The sequence below is a fragment of the Lampetra planeri genome, chromosome 19 (genome assembly GCF_965212315.1).
Source record: "Lampetra planeri chromosome 19, kcLamPlan1.2.h2, whole genome shotgun sequence".
NCBI lineage: Eukaryota > Metazoa > Chordata > Hyperoartia > Petromyzontiformes > Petromyzontidae > Lampetra > Lampetra planeri.
Window position 1 is genome coordinate 6,772,452 of NC_136125.1, and position 23,031 is coordinate 6,795,482.

The 23,031-nt window shown below is 53.3% G+C and overlaps 1 protein-coding gene across 2 annotated transcripts in view; it reads left to right on the forward strand.

The window, feature by feature from the left end:
• TBC1D4 (TBC1 domain family member 4) overlaps positions 1-18,293 on the forward strand; it is an 84,372-nt gene extending 66,079 nt beyond the window's left edge. For both annotated transcript variants that reach the window (XM_078602825.1, XM_078602826.1), the window contains 7 exons: positions 3,558-3,722; positions 4,136-4,294; positions 4,588-4,832; positions 5,163-5,322; positions 6,559-6,728; positions 7,867-8,073; positions 9,094-18,293. In XM_078602825.1, the coding sequence (XP_078458951.1) occupies positions 3,558-3,722; positions 4,136-4,294; positions 4,588-4,832; positions 5,163-5,322; positions 6,559-6,728; positions 7,867-8,073; positions 9,094-9,354 (1,367 nt within the window). In that variant the 3' untranslated portion in view covers positions 9,355-18,293. The remainder of the gene's footprint in view (positions 1-3,557; positions 3,723-4,135; positions 4,295-4,587; positions 4,833-5,162; positions 5,323-6,558; positions 6,729-7,866; positions 8,074-9,093) is intronic.
• Positions 18,294-23,031: the final 4,738 nt, after the last annotated feature.

Genomic DNA, 23,031 nt, shown 5'->3' on the forward strand with positions numbered 1-23,031 from the left:
GGGAACAGTAGCCAATCACTTATTTTAATTGTCATATTTGAATTCAGCGCGTCAAAACCCATAACAAACAGCACATTTCATCTCTGTAGCAGACGACCTTTTAAAACATAGTAGACCAGTGTTATCGGCCAGCAGCAGTAGCCGCCCCCGTGCCCACGCCGTGTGACCTACTTTCACGATATGGAAGTGGTGGAGACCTGAGCGCCGGACTTGAATGCGCGCGTGGCTTAACGTGCGCGTGGAGGGGAGCGGAGAGCACGCGTTGCGATGATGCGACGAACTCGATGTGCTGGCGGGAGATACGATCCAGACGATGTGACGCGGTCGAGTGGGAATGCTCGCAGGGGCTTGGCGATCCTTGACGTCACCAGACAGATTGTTCCCAATGTAATGTGCCCTGGGGCGGGGGGGGGGGGGCCTGGCGTGACGGGCGGGGGGGGGGGTCGAGGTAGCAGAAGGGTCTGTGCTGGGACAGTTGGGGGGGAGGTGGGGGTGGGTGGGGTGATATTTGTGTGGTGCTGCTACGTGGTTGTGCTCTTAGGTTGTGCCCTGTGCGGTTAGTGCCATGTTGACGGTGCTGCGTGTGGAGTGATAATTTTTCTCATTAATCGGCTGCCAAGTGTTTTGCCGGGTAAATACCATTTAGCCGGTGGTGGTGATGGTGGCACTGTCACTTTTAGAGTGATCGCCAGGGTCAGAGCAATGCTGGCGGTACTGTTCCACACCGATCGGCAATGCCCAGTCACAATCCCGCCCCCTACACCCCACTGCTGTCCTCCTGTATCATTAATCTATTAACCTCACACATGTTTCAGTTTAAATTATTTTCTTTTATTTGGCGGTGTTAGATGGAGCGCCGGCAATTCGGTGCCCCCGCCTGCCCCCCTCCCCACCATTTCTGCCCCCCCCCCCCGCCTCGCCCCCCCCCAGCACGAAACTCAAACACAGGCGACTGCGCGTGCATTTCAATAACCATTCTAGCATCGCATCGACAGCCGTGGGCTCACACTTTCTCCCGGGTGAATCACCGTCTCGAGTAATTGGATGTTTCTCCCCCACCCACCCACCCAGAGGCAGCCCAGCTCGGCCCACGACTGCTTGCGTGGGCGTTCGTGCGTAATGTACCGTTGTGCGTGCGCCGAAAGCATGCTTGCGCGCGTGCGTGCCTGCGTGCGTGTGTGTGGGGGGATGAGTCACCGAGTGCCAGCGATAGGCAGCGGCAACAACGGCGTCGTGCCCTCATTCGCTGCACTGCACGACCTGCAACGGCATCCTCCTCCCTTTGTTGTTGTTGTTGTTGTTGCGATCTGGCATTGTGCTCTGGTCTCGCCTACCAGCGTCTAGTTATTCTGTTCGCTCCTTGTCCGAAACAATTCGGAGCAGTTGGGTAGTCGCGGCTGCCTTCTTTTGAAGCTCTCCGTCTCTCCTCTGAAGATGCTGCTTTTTTCCAAAGGTCAGATATCTGCATCATCTCTCGTCTGTGCGTGTGGCTGTCTCACTCTCGTTTTGTCTCGTCTTCGTCCGTCCCCGGACAAATGAATACCTCTTGTCTCCCTCCATCTCTCCAAGCATCCATCTGACCGTCTGTCCGTTCATTATTCATTTGCGCGGCTGACCTTGCTTACTCGCACTTCGATTTGAAAACAAAATCTGGGGGGGCCGGGGTACGGGGAAGAGGGGGGGGCGGTCCCGTGCTGTCATCTCTCCACTCCGCTGGTTATCACCCCAACCCCCCCGCCCCCCCCCCCCCCCCCCGATTCCTGTGGGATTTGCCGGCCGGGAGTCGCGCCGAGAGACACGCCCCACCGCGCGCCCGCTCTCCCAGCGGAGCAACGACGACGTCGTGGCTTCGTCGCCGCCGCAGCCCCCGAGCGATCGTCAACCTCGGTTGGAAGGAGACATTTGTTGTTATCGAGCATTGAATTTAAGCGATTTCATCCAGACATGGCCGAGGATTTGCACGCACGGGAGGTGGCGACGGGATTCGCTGCGATGAGTCGCGCGAGCAGTGGAGCTGCTCGTGTTTCCTCGCTGCTCATAGCATCGGGGATTACCTTTCTCCAGCCAGTTCTGTCATCCGGGAAATACATCTCCGCACCACGGAACACCACATCCAGTGCGTCTTTCTCATCTGCCTATCTAGCTATGACTGTGGTTACTATGTATTCTGTACGTATGTTGAACTTCTTATCGGAGGTACTACCTGAATCGGGTGACATCTACACCAGTCTGCCGGCGATCCAGGCAAACGTTTTGCGATGAGAAATTTTTTCTGAGCGAGCGAGTGCGGCTTTCGTTGCACGCGCAGAGATATCACATTGGCGGTGCCTTCCAACGTTCGTGCCGTCTCCCTCTCTCTGTCGGCTTTCAACAAGCCCATCCATCATCGTCATCATCAGACAGGTTCTATCCACTCATGGATGATGGCCTTCACCAAGCTGCCCCCATCGTCTCTCACCATCTCGCGACGCGTCAAACCATCTGTAAGAGGCGCTGGATTTCATCGCTCCATCTCCCCGGTGGAAGTCGTCTCGGGAGCGTTTCCTCTCCTTCAGCTGCCGCTCCATCCTTAGTCTCGACCGCCGTCCGTCATCTTTGATGTCCACGACGTGCCCTGCCCGAGCCCATTTACTTTTCGTAGCAGTCGATGTGAATTATAAATTTAACGATGAATGCATATGATGGTCCATATTCGTTATTCGTTTGCGCGACATGGTAGTAGTTTTGTGCAAAAATTCCTGTAATGTAACCCTCCACCACCCGACGAGATTGACGCGTTTATAAACTTGGGCATTTATTTAGTTGTCACGTGACAGTCTTCCCGAACCCACTTGCGCTCCAGGGAATGTATTATTTAATATCGATGTACGTTCGTGCGGTACTTTAGGTTTCTCTTGCGATGACGCGTTTGGTTTTTTCGCCGATTTCTATTTCGCTTCATCGCTGTGCCTCGTTTTCTATTTATTTTTGCCTTTTGTCGTTCCGGTGACCCGGGTCGGTCACTTCTTGCAAATGAGGATTTTTCTCGTGCTCTCCGGCTCTTCTTCCCACCTTGTTGAGCAAACTGAACTTGCTAAGACGTAAGCTTCTGCGATTAACTGGCACAGCTGTTTCTCGGCGCCACGGTGGCGAGATGTTAACTCCCTTGCCTGGTATGCAGGAAGCTGTGGGTTCGATCCAGACCCTGGAGTTTGCATATCTCTCTCCCCATGGCCACGTGGATTTTTGTCCGGGTCCTCCGATTTTTCCCTCCACATTTAGAATCGACATGCGTGCAAGAGTATGTGGCTGCTGTAAATTTCCACGTGATAAGCCACTTTGTTGAACTATCATTCGTGGCCAAGTCACTTCTGAAGAAGAGCCACATAGCTGTCTGCCGGCCGAGTCGGCCTCTTAGCTCAACGGGCTTGACCCGGGAAGTAAACTTCTGGGCCATCTCGAACCTCGAACTGACGGTCGCGTTTGTTCCGCCGCCACCGCGGTTCCCCTGTCGCACCCCCCGCCCCCTCCCCGCCCCGCCCCCCTCGCTGCCGCCGTCTCCGCGGGGCCTGTTGCAGCTCGCAGGCAGCTGGAGCAGGAGAAGGCTCAGGCGCGTCTGGACTACGCGGAGGTGACGCCGTGCCTGCGCGACGTCACCGTCGTGTGGGAGCGCCTGCTGGGCGCGCCCAACCGCGCGCGCGTGCGCTGCGACATGGAGAAGGTGCACGCCGCCATCAGCCAGGGTGAGAGGGAGTGGGGAGACGGCGTCGCGGTGGCTCGGAGATGTCGACTAGCTCGCCTGCGGTACAGGAGCTCGTGGGTTCGATCCCGATCCTGATCCCTGTTGTATATTAGCGGTGGCAAGATGTTAACTGCCTCGCCTGGTATACAGGAGCTCGTGGGTTCGATCCCGATCCTGACGCCTGCTGCTGTATATTTGTAGTTTGCGTATCTCTCTCTCTCATCATCATCATCACGTTGGCTCGGAGATGTCGACTAGCTCGCCTGGTATACAGGAGTTCGTGGGTTCGATCCCGACCCTGATCCCTGTTGTATATTAGCGGTGGCAAGCTGTTAACTGCCTCGCCTGGTATACAGGAGGTCGCGCCGCGTCTCCCCCTGACCCATCCCCCCATCCCACTTCCCGCCGGCGCAGGCGTGCCACGGCAGCGCCGGGGAGAGATCTGGCAGTTCCTGGCGGAGCAGTACCGTCTGCGGCACCGCCTGCCGCCGAAGCAGGCGCCCCCAGACACGCCGTACCCCGAGCTGCTAAAGAGGCTCACCTCGCAGCAGCATGCCATCCTCATCGACCTGGGTATGCCGTGCAACGCCGCGTGGCGGAGGGGGTGGGGGGGGGGGGTGCCGGGCATCGCCGAGCTCCCCCCCCCCCCCCCCCTTGCCCGTGGCCTGACCTCGTCACCCTGAACCCCCCTGGGTTGCGCCGCGTGAACGTCACCCGCAGAGCTGCAATTTGCGCCTGCGAGCCAGCACCTCGCCACCGCACATCGTCGCGGCCACTGACCCACTCATCCTCCCCATCACTCCTTCTCACCTCCCAACCTCATTTCTCCTCCCTCTCTCCCTACGTGCCCCCCCCTCCCACTGCAGGCCGAACGTTCCCCACCCACCCGTACTTCTCGGCGCAGCTGGGCTCTGGCCAGCTGGCGCTCTACAACCTGCTCAAGGCCTACTCGCTGCTCGACTCCGAGGTGGGCTACTGCCAGGGCCTGAGCTTCGTGGCCGGCGTGCTGCTGCTGCACCTGCCGGAGTGCGACGCCTTCCACGCGCTCATCTACCTGCTCTACCACCTGGGGCTGCGGCGCCAGTACTGCCCCGACATGCTGTCCCTGCAGGTGAGTGGGGAGGTGGTGGGGAGAGGGGAAAGTGCGGAGAGGTATGATGCTGTCCCTGCAGATGAGAGGGGGAGGTGGTGGGGAGAGGCATGATGGTGTCGTATCACGAGACAGTCAATTTTGATCTCTCCTACAGAGCAGAGCAACCCTCCACGTTAAAGAATGGCCCAAATGGAAATGGATGTCACTGTTCCCCCCGTGTTCCAGCCGTGTTCCAGCCGTGTCCCGGTCTGTGTACGTATGTATGTATGTGGAACATCGTTCACACCGTACGTAGCCAACCGTGCTAATCGGAGGGTGCGGGGTGTGTGTGTGTGTGTCTCCGCGCAGATCCAGATGTACCAGCTGTCTCGTCTGCTGCACGACTACCACCCCGATCTGTACGCGCACCTGGAGGAGTCGGAGATCGGGCCCAGCCTCTACGCGGCGCCCTGGTTCCTCACGCTCTTCGCATCCCAGTTCCCGCTCGGATTCGTGGCGCGCGTCTTCGGTACGGGCGCCCTCCGCGTGCTGCCCCTCCGGTCGTCTCAGTATCCGCTCGTGGAAGCTCATGGTCCACACTAAACAGCATCCATCCACTGCACAGGCCGTGGCAGATGCGGCGGATACCTTGATGCGCAAATGGAAAATAAAAAAAACTTTCCAGTTGTGCGCGACTGTGGTCATCCGGAACAGAGACCGTCCAACGAATAACGACGCGATGCCCCGATCCACAAATACGAAGGAGTCAACGCAGAGGTTACACCCCTCTACTGCTCTTGACGTGGTTATCTGGCTTGAGCACCTGAATACGAAAGAAGAAAAAGTAGCCACTGTAGTAATAGGTTTTTACCCTTTCAACTGGTACAAAAACTGACACCTTTATACAAGGGATCATGTTTGCAATAACCACAACACAAGCAGTCAAAATGCAAACAAAAAGAAACAACTCTGATAATGATAATGATATGCACTGTCCTTGAAGTTGATTGGTCCACACCCGAAGACAGCTTTTCTTAGAGCCTAGTCTCCATTGGTGTTGGACCAGATGACGCCAAAAGGCGTTTGCATTTTAACTGCTTGTGTTGTGGTTATTGCAAACATGATCCCTTGTATAAAGGTGTCAGTTTTTGTACCAGTTGAAAGGATAAAAACCTATTGCTATATTTTGCCACTGGTAAAGGAGGTCTCATAGTGTAAATAACTTCACACTTCACAGGTTCGCACTCTCACCTAGTCGTCTAGCCGAGCCTCAACAAAACCCTGACCGTGTAACACCGATGGCGCTGACGAGACGGCCAACAACTACCCGGCCGCGCAATATCTTGCGACGACGTCAGCAGCGAAGTCGGCTAAGACGTCAGCGGCGACGGGACGAGTTCGCTCCCAGATCCGGCAGCCCTGAGCTCCCGCTCTCTGCTCCTTTTATGCTCCTCGAACCCACCAGCAGCTTCCAGGGGCTTCCAGATGGGGTCTGCCATGGACCTTGCCCCAGTTCCTCCACCCTGCCGACACACCCGTGTATATGCTCGCCGGCGTGTGTGTGTAGTGACGTAAATGCTGTCACTATAGTGTTAGCGCCAGCCACTAGCATAGAAGTGCTGCTGAGCGCCTGGAACCTCGCTCGTGAAGGGTAGCCAAGAGCCGGCGGGCGAGATGATGCCAGGAGGGGTCGTGGCCGGGGACGGATCAGGTGGCAGCTCTGGTTATTCCTTTTGTCTGTGTGTGTGTTTGCATGCGTGCGCAGACATGCTGTTCCTGCAGGGCACGGAGGTGATCTTCAAGGTGGCGCTGTCCCTGCTGGGCTCTCATCAGGCACTCATCATGCAGTGCGACAGCTTCGAGAGCATCATGGACTTCCTCAAGACCACGCTGCCCAACCTGGGCCTTGTGCAAATGGAGAAGACAATCAACCAGGTGCGATGTCGTCGCCGCCACCATCACCGCCATCGCTACGCGTACACCATCACCACCATCACTATTGCTATACGTACAGCACCGCCACTCGCCGTCGCTGTACGTACAGCACCACCACTATCACCGCCACCATCACTACTTACAGTACCACCACCGCCACCATTGCTATACATACAACACCACCATCACCACCGCCATCATCGTGATCGTTAAACATGCACGCGTGTGTTTTCTCTGGATCCTTTGTTTTACTCACACTCACTCATTGGCCGATAACACCTTTATATCGTGGACAGCACCTCCGATTAGCACGGTTTTCTACGTACGGTGCGAAAGGAGTTCAACATACGTACGGACCGCAGAGCGATTGTTGGCTGCCGCTGCCTTTCCGCTCGTCCGCGGCTCCTCCAAGTCGTTTCTCTCTCGCAAATACGTCGTCGCTTAATCCACAGCGCCACCAGATTTGCGTCGCCTCAGCCCACGCTTGCGTCGCCGACAGCATCGTCCGTCCTTTCTCGTGTCCGCCGCCTCTCGGCTTTCGCCTCCACCCTACCCTGTACACCGCTTCGATGTTCGTCGTTTGGATATTCGTCGCCACACACTGCAACAGCGTACGTGCGTGTGTGTGTTGAACTCCTTTCTCACCGTACTGTGCCAACTGTGCTAATCGGAGGTGCGGGGGAACGCACCCCCAACAGAAACCGGGGTGTTACTGGTATTATGTGATCATTTAATTCTAGATTTGAAGCTTTCGTGACTGCACGGATTCATACTCTTAGTTCTTTCGGTAAAGTCACGTAGGTAAAAAATGAAATCAAAATGAATAAAATAAAATAAAAATCACGACGTTTCAGAGGCAACACAAGTCTCCGTCATCAGGTGGGACCGTCACAGCCAGATTTGCTGCATCAAGTGAGGCAGGAATACAAGATGCAAGCTCTTAAATACAAGTTAAGGGGGAGTGGGGGGGGAGCTTATCAGAATGTGGTAGCCAATGAATGGAACGTATCGGGAGGGGGGGGGGGCGGGGCTAAAAGAAGGTACAAAGTGATCGTGGGCGTCGACGTGTTTGTGCGCAAGTAACTAGTGTTGCATATGCTAACGTATTGGCAACTGCGATCGTGCGTGCGTGGGCCAGGTGTGCGAGATGGACCTGTCGCGCCAGCTTCACGCCTACGAAGTCGAATACCACGTGCTGCAGGACGAGATGGCGCTGCAGGAACCAGGCGGACCGTCCTCCTCCTCCTCCACCGGCACCGGCGCCGCCTCCGCCGACGCGGAGAGGCTGGAGAAAACCTGCCTCTCCCTCAAGCGGCACAACCAGGATCTGGTGGAAGAGCTGCAGGTAGGGAACACGTTGGGGCGGGGGGGGGGGGGTGTGGGCACCTCCGATGGCTACACACGTTGCGAAAAAAGTTCAACATACGTACAGGAATTGAACACTCATTTATTGAGAACTGCTTTTTGGATTCAGTTGGTTGTCCTTCCCCCGCACCTCCAATTAGCACGGTTGGCTGCATACGGTGCAAAAGAAGTCCTACATGCATGCATGCATACAAGGTGGCAGGGATTATATAGGGGTTAGGAGACGTATGTATGTATTTTCAACTTCTTTCGCACCGTACGTAGCCAACCTTGCTCATCAGGTGTGCCGTTGAGCCGGCACTGCTCGGATCCTGCGTTCGATTCTGGGTTGCGGCCGTCCAGCCCCGATGGTTCAAGCGGACTTCCCCAGTGTGCCGAGTTGATCGTCTCCTCCCGGATTACTGACGCAGAGACCCATCGTCTTGCGTAGAGGCCCACTGACTCGCATCATCATCATCGTCATCATCAACATAACCTTTATTTACGTAGCACCAGTTCTGCAATAGAGAATCAAATCGAAGGTTATTGACTCCCCTTGCTCCATTAAGAGTTGTATGGTGCTCTGTCTCCATTGGAGAAGTGCTGGAAAATCCGCATTGCTATGGCAGGAAGCGGTCGATCGCACGACGACGACCAGAATGTGACGGTGCGTGTAACCGACGCACCTTGTCTTTGCGCTCACCACAAATGCTCAAAACATGTACACACACGTACACACACACTTACATGCATTTCACACATTCGCACACACACTTGCACGCGCGCACACACTCACTCCCTCGTACACCCACACGTGCATTCGCGCATGGATGAACTTACAATCACATGCACTCACTCGTACATGCATACGTGCACAAGAACACACACACACACACACTCTCTACGTACACACTCACACGTACCCTCTCTCTCTCACACATACGCACACTCACGCACACTCACGCACCTACACACACACACGCGTGTTCGCGTACACACGCGTGTTCGCGTGCACACGCAGAGCGCGCGGGAGCGCATCCACTGCCTGGAGGGGGCCATGGAGCGCCTGCGTGTGAGCGAGTCGCGGCTCAGGCAATCGGTGAACAACCGCGAGTCCGAGCGACCCGCCCTCCAAGCTGCCGCCCTCTCCTCCTCCGCCTCCTCCTCGCCCACCTCCTCGTCCACCGCCGCCTCGTCCTCCAACGCCTCCTCCTCCTCCTCCTCGTCGCGTCACGCCAAGCTGCCGGGCGGACGCCCCAACGCAACGGACTTGGGCTCCTGAACCTTGACCCACACCCTTGCTTGACCCCTGTCTCGACCCCTGCTTGACCTCTGAAGAATTTTAACCCCCCCCCCCCATAAACGGCGGCTGCACTAGGGGGGCTGTGTCATCACGGGGTTAGAAACAGGGACGGGGTTTGCGTTAATGAATTGATTGTTCTTTTGTTTTGTTGGGTTGGTTTTGTTTTGTTGGTTTCGGTCTGGGCGACGTTGCTGGGAGGTTCGGCGCCGGCCGTGGCGTTCGGATCGCGTGCGTCGACGCAGCCGTTCGACTCACAAACGCAGCCAATCGCCACCGCCTGCACACGCGCCCACGCCCCTAAAAAAACGATTACGCCGGATGACAACAACGCACGACAATATAATTTCAAACTTCAAAAAATTGTCATCGCCCGTACGGCAGCAGACTTTTTCTCACGGCAGAAGCAGGCGGTCGAGTGCTTGGCGGTGTTGTCCAGGCCCTGGGAGTCGCGTGACCTCGGGAAAGACCTGGGCTGACGAAGTGAGAGACGCCATCGATGGATCCCCCACCCCTCGGCTTCGCAGTCCTAAGTCCACGTCGCAATTTCTAAGCAGGAGGAGGTGAAAGAAGTGGGTTGTGGGTGGATGAGGTGGTGGCACAGCAGAAAGTAAAAGAGGTCGGGCGATAGAGAGAGAGCGCGATGGTTTTTACAAACACTCCAGACGGATCCTGTTGCGTTATCATTGCTGCGTGCCGGTTTTTTTTATCGCAATTGCCGCTCGCCGTTGCGGCTCTACTCCTCCGGCGTTGGCCAGCCGTGCCGCCCGCCGCCAAACCGTCCGGCACGGCGGACGCTTTCGCTCGACGTCGGTGCGGAAACGTCGGACGTCGCCCGTACGGTTTGGCCCTGAACCCCCGTCGTGGGAGAGGGGTTTCTCTGGGGCGTCCCCCGGCTCGCGACAACGCGAGCCCGGAGCAGTCCTTCCGGCACTGCGGAAGGGTTGAGATCGCACTTCCTTCGATTATGGGAATCGCTCGGAAAGGCCGCTCACAAAAAGCAGAAACTCATCAATTTAAAACCTAAACGGTCCCCGTGCCGTAGATGCGCACGTCTGGGCCGTGACCAAATTACAGAATTTCCTGGACTGAAGCCGACTGATCGTCAGTGTCGCCGTCCTCAGGACATCCTCGGTATTGTTGTTCACGGTAGCAAACTACCCGATGGAAATGCAGCGAGAGTTTTTTTTTGTGCGTGACACGACGGCTACGAGAGAAGAGCCGTTAATTACGTTCCCTTCTCCCCCCCCCACACCCCCATTCGCGTCAAAATCATCGTTTTGTCCAATGTGGAGGGGGGGGGGGCGGCGGTGTCGAGCGCTAAGAGTCAAAGAAGCTCCGTCACCCGATTGTGTTAACTCGCGGTTGTCATCCGTGGGACAGAATTATCCATCGCGGCGGCCGGCGAAACCGGCGACTTGAAGAAGCAATAAAAACCCCGGGGTGGGGGGGGGCCCACGAGGCCAGGCCTCACTTGCGTTATCCCCGCTTTTGTTTTTAACCCCGGGCCGCCTTCACCACCCCCCTATATACCCTCGCCGTTAACCCGGATAACCGGGAGTCGGCGGCATGGTACGGCGTCGTCTATACGACCGTCGCGTGTCCGCCCTGATCAGTTAACCGCCCCGTGCCCGGTGCGGTGTTGGTGCAGGGTGGCGTCTCTAATTCCCTCAAATCCAACCGTTTTGCATATCCGCCCAGCGAGTCAGATATGCGACGTTGCACGGGGAATAATTTCCGATGAATTCACCGCTAATCGGGACGACACGGGATGATAACCCTCCGAGTCGCGACTCTGGCTCGAGAGAAACCTGGAGGCGTTTGTGTATCCGTTCTTCCCGTAATCCACTAATATGCACGTTTTCTCAACGGTTAAGTAGAGTCAATTTGCGGGTAACAGCATCGCGGATAACAGGAAACACGATATTCGTGTGTCGTCCCCCCCCCCCCCTTGCCCACAACACGTGTAGTGAGTCTGGTTTATGCTTTCTACCGCTCATCCTCTCCATTGTTATTGCAGTCATTGTCACTGTTTCGCGGCAGCAAACGCAGGAAGGCCTCTGTGGAGGCCTTTCGGCGATGGAAGCAGCAGCAGCAGTCGCTTTGCGAAGCGCCGTCGCAGAGCGGACGCACATTGGGTAAAGGTGCAGCCCTGCAGCCCTGCTCGCTCTCTCTCGCCACTGCTGGCCCAAAGGAGCGTCCACTGCTATTTACGCCGTTCGGCCGACTAAGTTCGGCGCGCTGGCCAGACGCCTTGGAAGGGGGTGGCACTTAATCCACACTTTACCCCAACGCACGCGACCTGCCAACGGACTTCACTGTCGCGCGAGCCATTTGTGCTGCCGGGTGGGCCAGAGGGTGACCATGTTGGTTCCGCGGCCGTGCTAACGTCGCCCCCTCGTGCTCGTACGTTCGACTGGACCTGGTTTACGTCGGCTCCTGATGTAGGCCCGTCGACTGAAACGACGCCGCTGTGGCCTGAATTGTACTGCCCCGCGTGGGTTATCGAGGCGGTTACCGCCGCGCGGCTCCGCCCGGCTTGGTGTTTCTGACGCTTCTTCAAGGAACTGGAATGCGCGAAAGCTCGCCAGGCACGCGGACCGAAACGTCGGACATCCGTGGCGAACAGCACGCTGCTCGACCCGAAATAACGCAGCGGGAGAACCCATCGACTGAATCGCTTTGAAGGCTGTTTTTATTTTTTGTGTCGATTGTAATGCACTGGCTACGTGTTAGCGTAGCGTAGCGGGGTCACCGTCGTCGTTACTGTCGCCTTCACTGTCGCCTTCACTGTCACGCTTTCACAGACGTTTGCACCATGTGCTCTTAAAGGAGAATTCGCCGCGCGCTTCTCATCGGTCATACGAATGAACGAGTAAAAAGCGAATGGTCGTGCGTGGGTTTTTTTTTTTAAAGTGTACCCCAAAAAAAACAAAATTAAAATACAGACCGTGAATGTTGGGTGCGTGCACCCCACACACCCCCCCCCTTCCCCCTGCGCGCTCTCCTCTCTGGGCTCGAGGAAGCTTCCACACGTGCGCACGCATGCGCCCACACGCACCATTCGTACGCCTTGCCTGCCTGCCTCGCCTGCCTTCCCACACACAGCAGGCGCGTGCGAGTGTTCGTTGTTTTGGTTGTCGCCAAGAAGTGGTGGTCAGGGGTGGGTGGGGTGATGTTTGAACCCGTGCGATGCTGATGTTACCATTCGGTGTTGAGGGGTTGCGTTGTGAGAGATGTGCGAAATCACGTGATGGAATTCGAGGTTACCGCGATCATCCCGCTTCGTTTTTGGCCTTTTCCCACGAATGTTATGCCGGTCGCGCGCTCAGCGGGGTCACCTCATAAGGTAGTACAAACTGTCGCAGTTGGAGAACGGTCCACTGAAGCGGACATCACCAAACTACTTCTGAGATCCCTCCGAGAAGTGTCATCGAGCCCACACAGTAGGGGGCAGCACTTTTCTCCTCGTCCCTGCCACATATCCCGTCGCATGACAACAGTCGCACTGATATTTCTTAATTCTCAATAGCTGGCATTTGGCAGAACTAACTAAATTTCCACGTGATGGAGGGGGTTTTTTGTGTTTTTTTTTGCGTGCAAGTCATCGATGGCCGGCGCTGACTCCATCGGCGTCCTTCGCCCGACAATCCGCTCCTGCCTTTTGGGAGTTCTCTGCGCCGTAACGAGACGAAGCAACTCAGCGCACGCGGCACGAAATAACAGGAAAAATGATCACGAGAGCAATCGTGTTAAATAGTGAGCGTGGCGCGCCCCGTGTGACGCAACTGTCCGGGGTGCTGCAGGGGTTGAGGCCGTCAAGGCTGGCTTTGGTCACGTGTGGTGTCTGCAGCTCATTTTGTAAGTAAAGCACTCCGCTCCTGCGAAGGAAAATTCGAGTCCCCGTCGATTGGAGCCACGTGCTGCACGTTGGAGGAGAGGAGAGACACTGGCGTTAGGGGAATTAAAAAAAATGATTTGCTAATCGAGGGTTGGGGACGTTTTGAACGTCGGGACAGGACAGCCCGCTCTGTGATGTTGAAGATTTCGAAGAGGGTTCCTCTATCTTCTTGGTTCATTCGGTAAAGTCACGTGACTTTACCGAAAGAACCAAGAAGATGAATCCCTGCAGTCACGAAAGCTTTAAAGGGTTCCTCTAACTTTCCAGCTGTCCGCTGCCGCCGGCTCGCCAGTCTTCCCTGACCAAATACGAATGAGATCCAAAACAACCAAAGAATAAATCCAGAGCAACAACAACCAAATATAATTAACAACAACAAGCAAGCAAGCGGACATCGGGAGCAAAAAAAAAACCTACAAAGTAGAAATCGGGGCAAAAACAACGGAGTTGCGATCAAACATCTACCAACAACAAAAACTGCACAAACATGATCAACAATAAAAAACAAACTCCATTTCCAGTAAAACTAAATTTGGCTCAGACAAATTACTTTTTAGGCGCCGATAGACGTGGAGGTGGCTTTTTAATAAGCGCGCTCCACGTTTTCTGGGGCACACAAAGACATACACACGCACACACAAAGACAAACACGCGCACAAAGATAAACGCGCACACACACAAAGACAAACACGCACACACAAAGCGAAACGCGCACACACGGACAAACACAGACAAACACACGCATACACAAACGCCCACACACAAAGACTCAGACAAACACGCCCACGCACAAAGACAAACACGCACACGTGCTGTCTCTGAACACAAATCGGCCGTCTGCGTCACGTGGAGCGCGTTTCACAATCATCAGGCTTGTGCGGCTTGTAACCACTTAATTCGTATTTGGATGGAGCTCAGTGAAAATTGCTTAACTTGTAAATACGTCTCCGCAGCAAGTCGCAAGCCCTGGAGTGTGTGGGGGGGGGGGGACTTGCTCTGAAACGCATGAGCAGTTGAATGTAAAACCCACACACGCTACCACGTGCCGAGCGGGTCACAGTAAACGCGTGCGTGCGTGCATTCGTGATGAACTCAGGACCGAAACGCCTCTCTTTTTTTTGTTTCCACTCCACAACCGAGCCGTGCCAGGGCCGTGACGAACCATGTTGGCGCTCTGCTCAGAATCGGAATATTGACTTTTTTTGTACTGGAAGAATCCGATGCGCTATAAAGCTCTTTTTCACAGATGTGTAGTAGTGGCGGGTGATAACGTTACAACTCCAAACAAAAAAAAAATACACGATTGGAGGGGGGGCAAAGTACAGGAAATGCAAACAAATTACCCAAAAACATACAATTAAAACTAAACCATCCCCAACCTTACCATGCAAAGCCAAACTAAGGTGCTGTCGTTTTTTCTCCAACTACGGGAACCCGAGACTCGAGGCCTCGGCGCCACCGCCGACGAACGAACGAGTCCAGACACGCGGTCGGCACACGTGACGATCATGGCGGCGAGATGTTAACTCCTGCGTCTGGTATGGAGGAGATTGTGGGTTCTATCCCGACCCTAACGCCTGCTGCTGTATATTTGGATTTTGCGTGTCTCTCTTTCTCTCCATGGTCACGTGAATTTTTATCCGGGTCCTCTGTTTTTTTCCCCTCCACATTTAGAATCAACATGCGTTTAGAGCATTTTTGGCTGCTATAACTTTCCACGTGATGAGCGACTTCGTTGATTTATGATTTGTGGCCAGGTCGATAAAAAAATAAGATATTTCGCTCAGTGAGCCTTACCTGGTAAAAAAAATTCATCCAACCCACAGTCGGATGATTAGCCCTGCACCTGGCCCTGCTTGGCCCCGACCCACAGTCAGATGATTTCTGAGACCCGCATAGCACGGTTCCGGTTTGACACGGCAAATAGCCGGTGGGAAACGACCCGTCCCGAGAGGGGGTCCGCGCTAGCTCGGCTCAGATGTGGCAGTGGAAAAATTGGGTGAGAGTGGCGTGAGCTCGTGGAGTCTCAGAAAAAAAGTGGACGTCCTCATCGCGAGTTTGACCGCGTCTTGTACACAGCATCTTGTGAAGCTTTTAATGTATTTAGATGCTAATTGAATGTGTTATTATTTTGTTACGTTTGTTATTATTATTTGCTGTTGTCTCACTGTGTGCCATAACGACACCGCCGCGCCTCTCCACCGACCTCGGGAAATCGAGAATCGGATTTTTTTTAAATGAAAGCAGAGGCGGCGAGATGACAATGATGATTACGATGGAGGTTGGGGTTAGGGGTAGAGGTTTAGTGTCAGATGGCCAGTTAGGGCATATACGTTCGTGTCGTTGGGGTTAGGCTCTGGTTGGCTTGTGTAGTTGGGGTTCTGGTCTAGACCATTAGTGCCATTGGGGTTTAGGTTCGGATCTGGTTGGCTAGCGTGGTTTGGTTCAGGGTTAGGGTCTGGTTCACGAGTGTCAATATAATTGTGGCTGAGCTTGGCTAGTCTGGTGATTGTTAGGGCTACGGCTGCGGTCTGATTAGCCAGTGTCAATCGAGTGAGGGCTGTGGTTGGGGTCCAGTTGGTGAGTGTGGTTAGGGCTATGGCTGGGGTCTGGTTGGTCAGTGTGGTTAGGACTATGGCTCTGATTGGTCAGTATGGTTAGGGCTATGGCTGGACTCTGGTCAGTTTGGTTAGGACTTTGGCTCTGATTGGTCAGTGTGGTTAAGACTATGGCTCTGATTGGTCAGTGTGGTTAGGACTATGGCTCTGATTGGTCAGTATGGTTTGGACTATGGCTGGGCTCTGATTGGTCAGTGTGATTAGGACTGTGGCTCTGATTGGTCAGTGTGGTTAGGACTATGGCTCTGATTGGTCAGTGTGGTTAGGACTATGGCTGGAGTCTGATTGGTCAGTGTGGTTTGGACTATGACTGGGGACTGATTGGTCAGTGTGGTTAGGACTATGGCTGGGGACTGGTTGGTCAGTGTGATTAGGACTATGGCTGGGGACTGATTGGTCAGTATGGTTAGGACTATGGCTCTGGTTGGTCAGTGTGGTTAGGACTATGGCTGGGCTCTGGTTGATGCCTGGGCTCGTGTTTGGATCTCGAGCACCGCGCGCGGGCCCCCAATCAAATCGTTCCTCTCCGAGCACCAACTTCAGCGCTGTTCTCTTCCAGTGTTGCCGCGTCCGATTGGGCCGGAGACCTCTCGCGACAAAAGTTCGACTCGGGTTTCGGTTTATTTTGACGAAGTCACCAAAAAAGCGCCGTCGTCTGCCAGCGAGACAGATGTTAAAGACCTCGTGACGTCACGAGGCAGTGTTGTATTCTCAGCCATCGTGTGCCATTTAAAGCGAGCTTCGGTCTGGCGTTGTTGGTGGGACCGCCGGTGGGTTCCCGGTCTGGCTGTGCATCGGTAAGTGGCGCTGTGAGGCCAACATTGAAGAGGGAGTCCGAAAGTGGAACGGGGTGGGGTTCTCTGGGCACGGGCAGGAGGAGGTGGCGGTGGTGCGAAGCGGGCGAGCCAATGAGATCCATCGCCCAAACTGGACCCCCGAGCCTCGTTCGCCATGGGGAGCACAGCCGGAACTTGAGACGAACTTTATAACATCGCGACCATGACCCGAGCCGCACTTGTCAAGCAGACTCGATCCCTATAACCCCAGCAACATTGGTCGATCAGACCTGAACCCTAACCACACTATCCAGCATAACCCCAGCACTAAGTCTAGCAACATTGGTCAATCAGACCTGAACCCTAACCACACTATCCAGCATAACCACAGCACTAAGTCTAGCAACATTGGTCAATCAGACCTAAATCCTACCCACACTATCCAACATAACCCCAGCCCTAAGTCTAGCAACATTGGTCAATCAGACCTAAATCCTAACCACACTATCCAACATAACCCCAGCCCTAAGTCTAGCAACATTGGTCAATCAGACCTAAATCCTAACCACACTATCCAACATAACCTCAGCCCTAGATCGACCCCTTAACCGCAACGAGCTAACCAGACTCTATCCCTACCCAAATCCTAACGCCACAATTTGTCTCTGAACGCGACCGCCACCATCGCCAACTTTATCAACTCCCCGCCTCCCTTTCACTCTTGATTGCTTCTCACTTTGGCAGTCACAGCTCCAGCTCACAAGGTGTTAAAAGGGCAGCGATCTCCGCATAGCACTGCTGATGATGATAATGCTGCAGCTGCTGATGATGATGATACTGCCTTCGCGAATGCTGCTGCGGCAAACCCCACCGAGCAAAAGAACACGAGCGGTGATGTGAGCCGCCATTCCTTGCTTGCCTCTTGAATTAAATGTTTGTAATGTACAGAAAGAGACGATGATTCTTCTACCCGTGTAGCCTCACATCCTTTTCGGGGACGAGTGCTGTTGCCGAGCCCGGAATCGAGCGCCGGAGTGGCACACGCGAGAGGGCGGTGTGTGGTCAGCACCACGCGCGACCAGAGGTCGCAACCAGGTACCCGATACCCGTACCCTACCCGATACCCGGCTACCCGTACCCGGCCAAGTACGGGTACCCGTTTGCGACCCTGGTGCGGCCGGGTGCGGGTAGGCCGTGACTCACTGGTGAGTAACCGTTTGGCACTCATTTCGGGTAGGGTACGGGTAGGGAACGGGTACCCATTTGCGACCTTGGTGCGGCCGGGTACGGGTACGGAATCAAAACCCGTTTGCGACCTCTGCGCGCGACCCATCCGCCGATGGGCGCACGCGGCACCGGGTAGTCGGTTAAAGGCCGAGTAAACCTAGGGGAGGTCCTGGACAGGTGCCGATATCACTCGCCACTGATGCCAGCCGTGGTCTGGAATATAATTAAGTCCGCGGGATTCGTGGCGGATTTGCGAAAACGATAGGCGGCGGCGGCGGCTCGCGAACACCACTTTGCCCTAACAACCTACGTAGGCTACACGGGGGATATTTGTCTTTGTATGTAATATACACGCACGCACGCACACACGTGCACATTAATAAATAAATAAAGACTCTGGACTGGAGTGGATTAGTCGCTAAGTCGTGATGTCTGTGTTGTATGACTAAGTGATCCTTGATAATTGTTTTTTTACCCTTCTATCTGGCAACAAAACTGACACCTTTTTTTACAAGGAGTCATGTTTGCATTGACCACAATACCTGCAGTCATAATGCAAACAAAAAACACAACTCTGATAATGTGCACTGTCCTTGAAGTTGATTGGTCCACACCCGAGAGAGCTTTCCTTAGAGCCTAGTCTCACATGGGTTGGACCAGATGACGCCAAAAGGCGCAACTTCAAGGACAGTGCACACATTATCAGAGTTGTGTTTTTTGTTTGCATTACGACCGCAGGTATTGTGGTCAATGCAAACATGACTTCTCGTAAAAAAGGTGTCAGTTTTGTTGCCAGATAGGTAGGTAAAAAAAACTATTATCATATTTTTTACTGGCAAATGAGGTTCCAATGGTGTAAGTGATCCTTCTTAATCTACCCGCATTGACCAGGGTGGTGAAGTATGGTCAAATAGCTCCGACAGTGTGGATCGACGCACGGCTGTAAAAGTATTACACGGGGTGGCCCAAAAGTCAGGACACACGGGCTTATTTAATTTGTTTTAACACTCACTAAAACATGTTAATTGTTTATTATTTAATTTAATATGTTTTCGATTATCATTATTAATAACTTCGTTTTATTACTGTGGGGTCACCTCAAATCTGTCGATTACAAAATCAAGAACCCAGAATTAATTGAGACAATTCAACATAATATAGTTGATGAATGTTCAATGATTACACCTTTAATCATTTTTTAAGACAGACCGTGCTTCTTGGACAGAAACTCCCTTGTTAACACGTCGGCTTTCACGACCAATATTCATAATTAAGGTGTTTAGGGTTAGATCGCGTAAGTATAAATGCGTCGTAACCCTCCACCACCCGACACAGCCAATTCGTAAGGGATTTTTGTTACGTAAACAAAAATAGCGATTTGCTCATCTGGCAAATCGCCCGATGATGCTGGATGTAATTACCAGCGAAACGTCGTCATACTCACATTGGAAATGTTGTGGATTTACTCTCCAACACACCGGTGGGCTGAAGTGGTAACTAACTGGTGCGTTGTTTACGTGACAAATCCCGTACTAATTGGCTGTGTCGGGTGGTGGAGGGTAACGACACATTTATATTTATGCGATCTAACCCAAAAAAACCTTTATTATGAATAACTCCCTTCTTCTTCACTCATCTATCTGGATATGAAATTGCCTCCCTGAACGCAGTCGGCAAAATCACGGGGGTCTGGTCTCCACGCCTTCAAATGCCGAGCACGTGAGCATCTAACCTCACCTCACCTCACCCACGAGTGAGTCTTTGAGCTGCAGTGAACCAATGGTTATGCCGATTCGATGTACTCATGTCTGACGTGGCTGTTTTTTCACAATTGCACCCAGTAAAAAAAAGTAAAAAATGCATTCAATTCGTGCATTAGTGTCAATGGAAGTCGTTGGACATTTGTTAAAATTAACCCGTAAAAACAACGTTTTTCACTATAAATCCTTTATATGCGTGGCATCGGTTTTATTTTATTATTCATTTCTGTTTTTCTTGAGTAAGAGTTTCATTTTTATCACATTGGTATTTTAAATTAAATATGACATTTTTTTTTTCCTAAAAAGTGGAAAAATTTGGAAAAAAAATTTCACGAAAATAAATTGTCACGCACAACGAGTCTGTGTGCAAAATGTCAGCTCGATTGGACCACGGGAAGTGGGTTAAAAAACGACCGAAAGATTTGCACGGTCGTAAGCGCACAAGCAAGTGAACTTAATATAAAGGATTTAAAAATAAATGAAGTCACTTTATGTGATTTGTTAAAATTCCTAAAATAGCTCGGTGTCCTGGCATTTTGACCACCCCTGCATATGCAGTCTTTCTTAATATACGGAGGGTTTTTTTTACGACCAACATTCAGATTTTCAATCGCTTCGTGTCGAGCCTGGTTGTGTGGGGAATTTCTGTCAATGAGTCGTCCGCCCCTCCACCACCCGCCAACGACGCGCCAATTAGGTTGGGCGACGTACGGTGCGAAAGAAGTTCAGCACGCACGTTCGTTGCGTCTCTCCAACCCCGGTGACGTTGCTGAGAAAGCGGAGCCAGAATTCGACTCAAAATTGCGCTCGCCTTTTTCAACTTTCGCGACCAATATCCATAATATAGGATTTTTTCTTGGTTTAATATATATTTTCGCGATGTAACCACTTAAAAAAACCTATATTATGACCGTAACCGGTGTTGCTAAGAAACAAAGATCAATCGGCACGCCTCGTATCCACGGGACGATGTTGATTCCTTGGGTCGTGGAGGGCACGCGAGTCTAATTGACAGCATCCCCTACACACATTAACACATTATGATGCTCAGATATCACTCACCACACTGATGTTAACCTTGGCCTCGAATCAAACTCGTTTCGGGAGCCGGTTTCGTTTCAGTTTTGTTTCAATTTCATTTATTAGGTATAACCCTGTGAGCCACGCGGCTCTTGACTCGGGTGCAACCGCAACAAAACAAAAACATGAACAAGAAACATCTTCAAGTGATATTCTTAGGTTTTTTCGGTAAAGTCACGTAGGTAAAACATCAAAATTAATGAAAATAAAATAAAAAACAAAAATCACGACGTTTCGGAGGCAACACAAGTCTCCGTCATCAGGTGGGATCGTCACAGCTGATGCAGCTAATTCGGCTGTGACGATCCCACCTGATGACGGAGACTTGTGTTGCCTCCGAAACGTCGTGATTATTTTATTTTCATTAATTTTGATGTTTTACCTACGTGACTTTACCGAAAAAACATAAGAATATGATTCCTTGCAGTCACGAAAGCTTCAAATCTATCTTCAAATGACTCCACGCAACAGAAAAATCCAGGGTAAAAAAAACAGCAAAGTCTTCCAGAAGAAAAACACCGTGTTTCAACGCTGTGTGCAGAAATCCCAGTGGGATGCAAGTCAAACAATAACAACCATAAAACAACTTAGATTCAAGTTATGAGGCTAACTTCGTAGCGCAGTTGAGCATTTGTTGCATCACCCATCCACGTCAACCCCCCACGTACTGTACATGGCCCTTCGACAAAGACAAAGGTCTCCCTGACAGCCCTTCAACAGACTTTTGGGGCAGGCGTTGTGAGCGAGAAGCACCGATGAAGGCCGACACGGCACACGAGGGGGCGAGTAGCCAGCTTCACTCCCGGCTGAGTCGACCTAGGGGAGGTGCGGCCACTGGCGTTGGCCGTGAGCGGGAATCGAACTCGGGTGGCCCCGGGTTCGCACCGCCGCTTCCCGCAATCACTCGCATCAACAAAGACAAGAAGATTCCTCTCCTTATAGCACTCGCAGAGTCTTTGGGCAAGTGCTGTTAGCGAGTAGCACACGTGCCCTCCCCCCCCCCAATCTCTGCGCTGACGAGGGATGATGGGAGAGGGAGAAATCTCGTGGGCTCAAGATGCCCGTGTGTGATGTGGGGAGCGGTGGTGTGGCGGTTAGCGCGCTGCGCTTGCGAACCCGCCGGCCCGAGTTCGATTCCCGCTAAATGGCCAACGCCCATTGACGATTATCTGAACCGGTCTTGGGCCTCCCCTAGGTCGACTCAGCCTCCGAATGAGTACCTGGTGCGGTGTGTAAACATCGTCACTGGGGAGACAAAGGCGGTCGGGCGTGGTGCTGGCCACCCACCCCCTCGTGTGCCGTGCTGGCCTTCATAGGGTGCTCGCTAACAGCACTTGCCCCAACAGTCTGTGAAAGGCTATACGGGGGATCTTTGTCTTTTGTGTGGTTGGTGTGTGGCGGAGGATGCAGTGTGTTTTTTTATGTTGGGGGGGGGGGACAGGAGGAGACCCCCCCCCTCCCCCGCTTCTCTCCCACCCTCCCAGTGCTTACACGGAATTCCCAGAAGCTCCCGGCTCAAGTTAATTGCTGAATTAAAGTGGTGGCAGGGAGAGGGGGATGGGGGAGAGGGGGAGGGGAGGGGAGGGAGGCAGATCGAGAGGGGAGGGAGGCAGATAGGGAAGGAAGGGTGGGAGAGTAGGAGGGGGAGAGGGAATGGAGATGGAGGGAGGCAGGGAGGGAGGGAGAGGCGAGAGGGAGTTTAGGGTTCGTTGGCGTTGTCAGACGGGGACGAGGGGAGGACGCGGCTGATGAGGAATGCATGTACCCACGTGTGTATACCACGTGTATGTACCACGTGTGTGTACCCACGTGTGTGTACCCCACGTGTGTGTACCCCACGTGCGTGTACCCACGTGTATGTGCATACAGAGAAAACATGGAACGTTGCGCCAATGGTTCCAATCATCATGCCAACGTTGCTGCAACGTTCCATCTTTGCTAGGTATGTGCATGTACCCACGTGTGTGTGTGTGCCCACGTGTGTGTGTGTGCCCACGTGTGTGTGTGTGCCCACGTGTGTGTGTGTGTGCCCACGTGTGTGTGTGTGTGCCCACGTGTGTGTGTGTGTGTGCCCACGTGCACCTCAGGGGAGTGGTAGTTTAGCGTTGAACGCGCTGCGCTACACACCCGGCGACCCAAGTTCAATTCCCGCTCACGACCAACAGCAGTGACGATTATTTGAACCGGTCCTGGGCCTCACCTAGGGTGACTCAGCCAAAATATTTTTACCTGGTGCGGTGTGTAAACATCGACACTTTGGATAAAAGGGCGGCCAGGCGTGGTCTTGTACCTTTCCG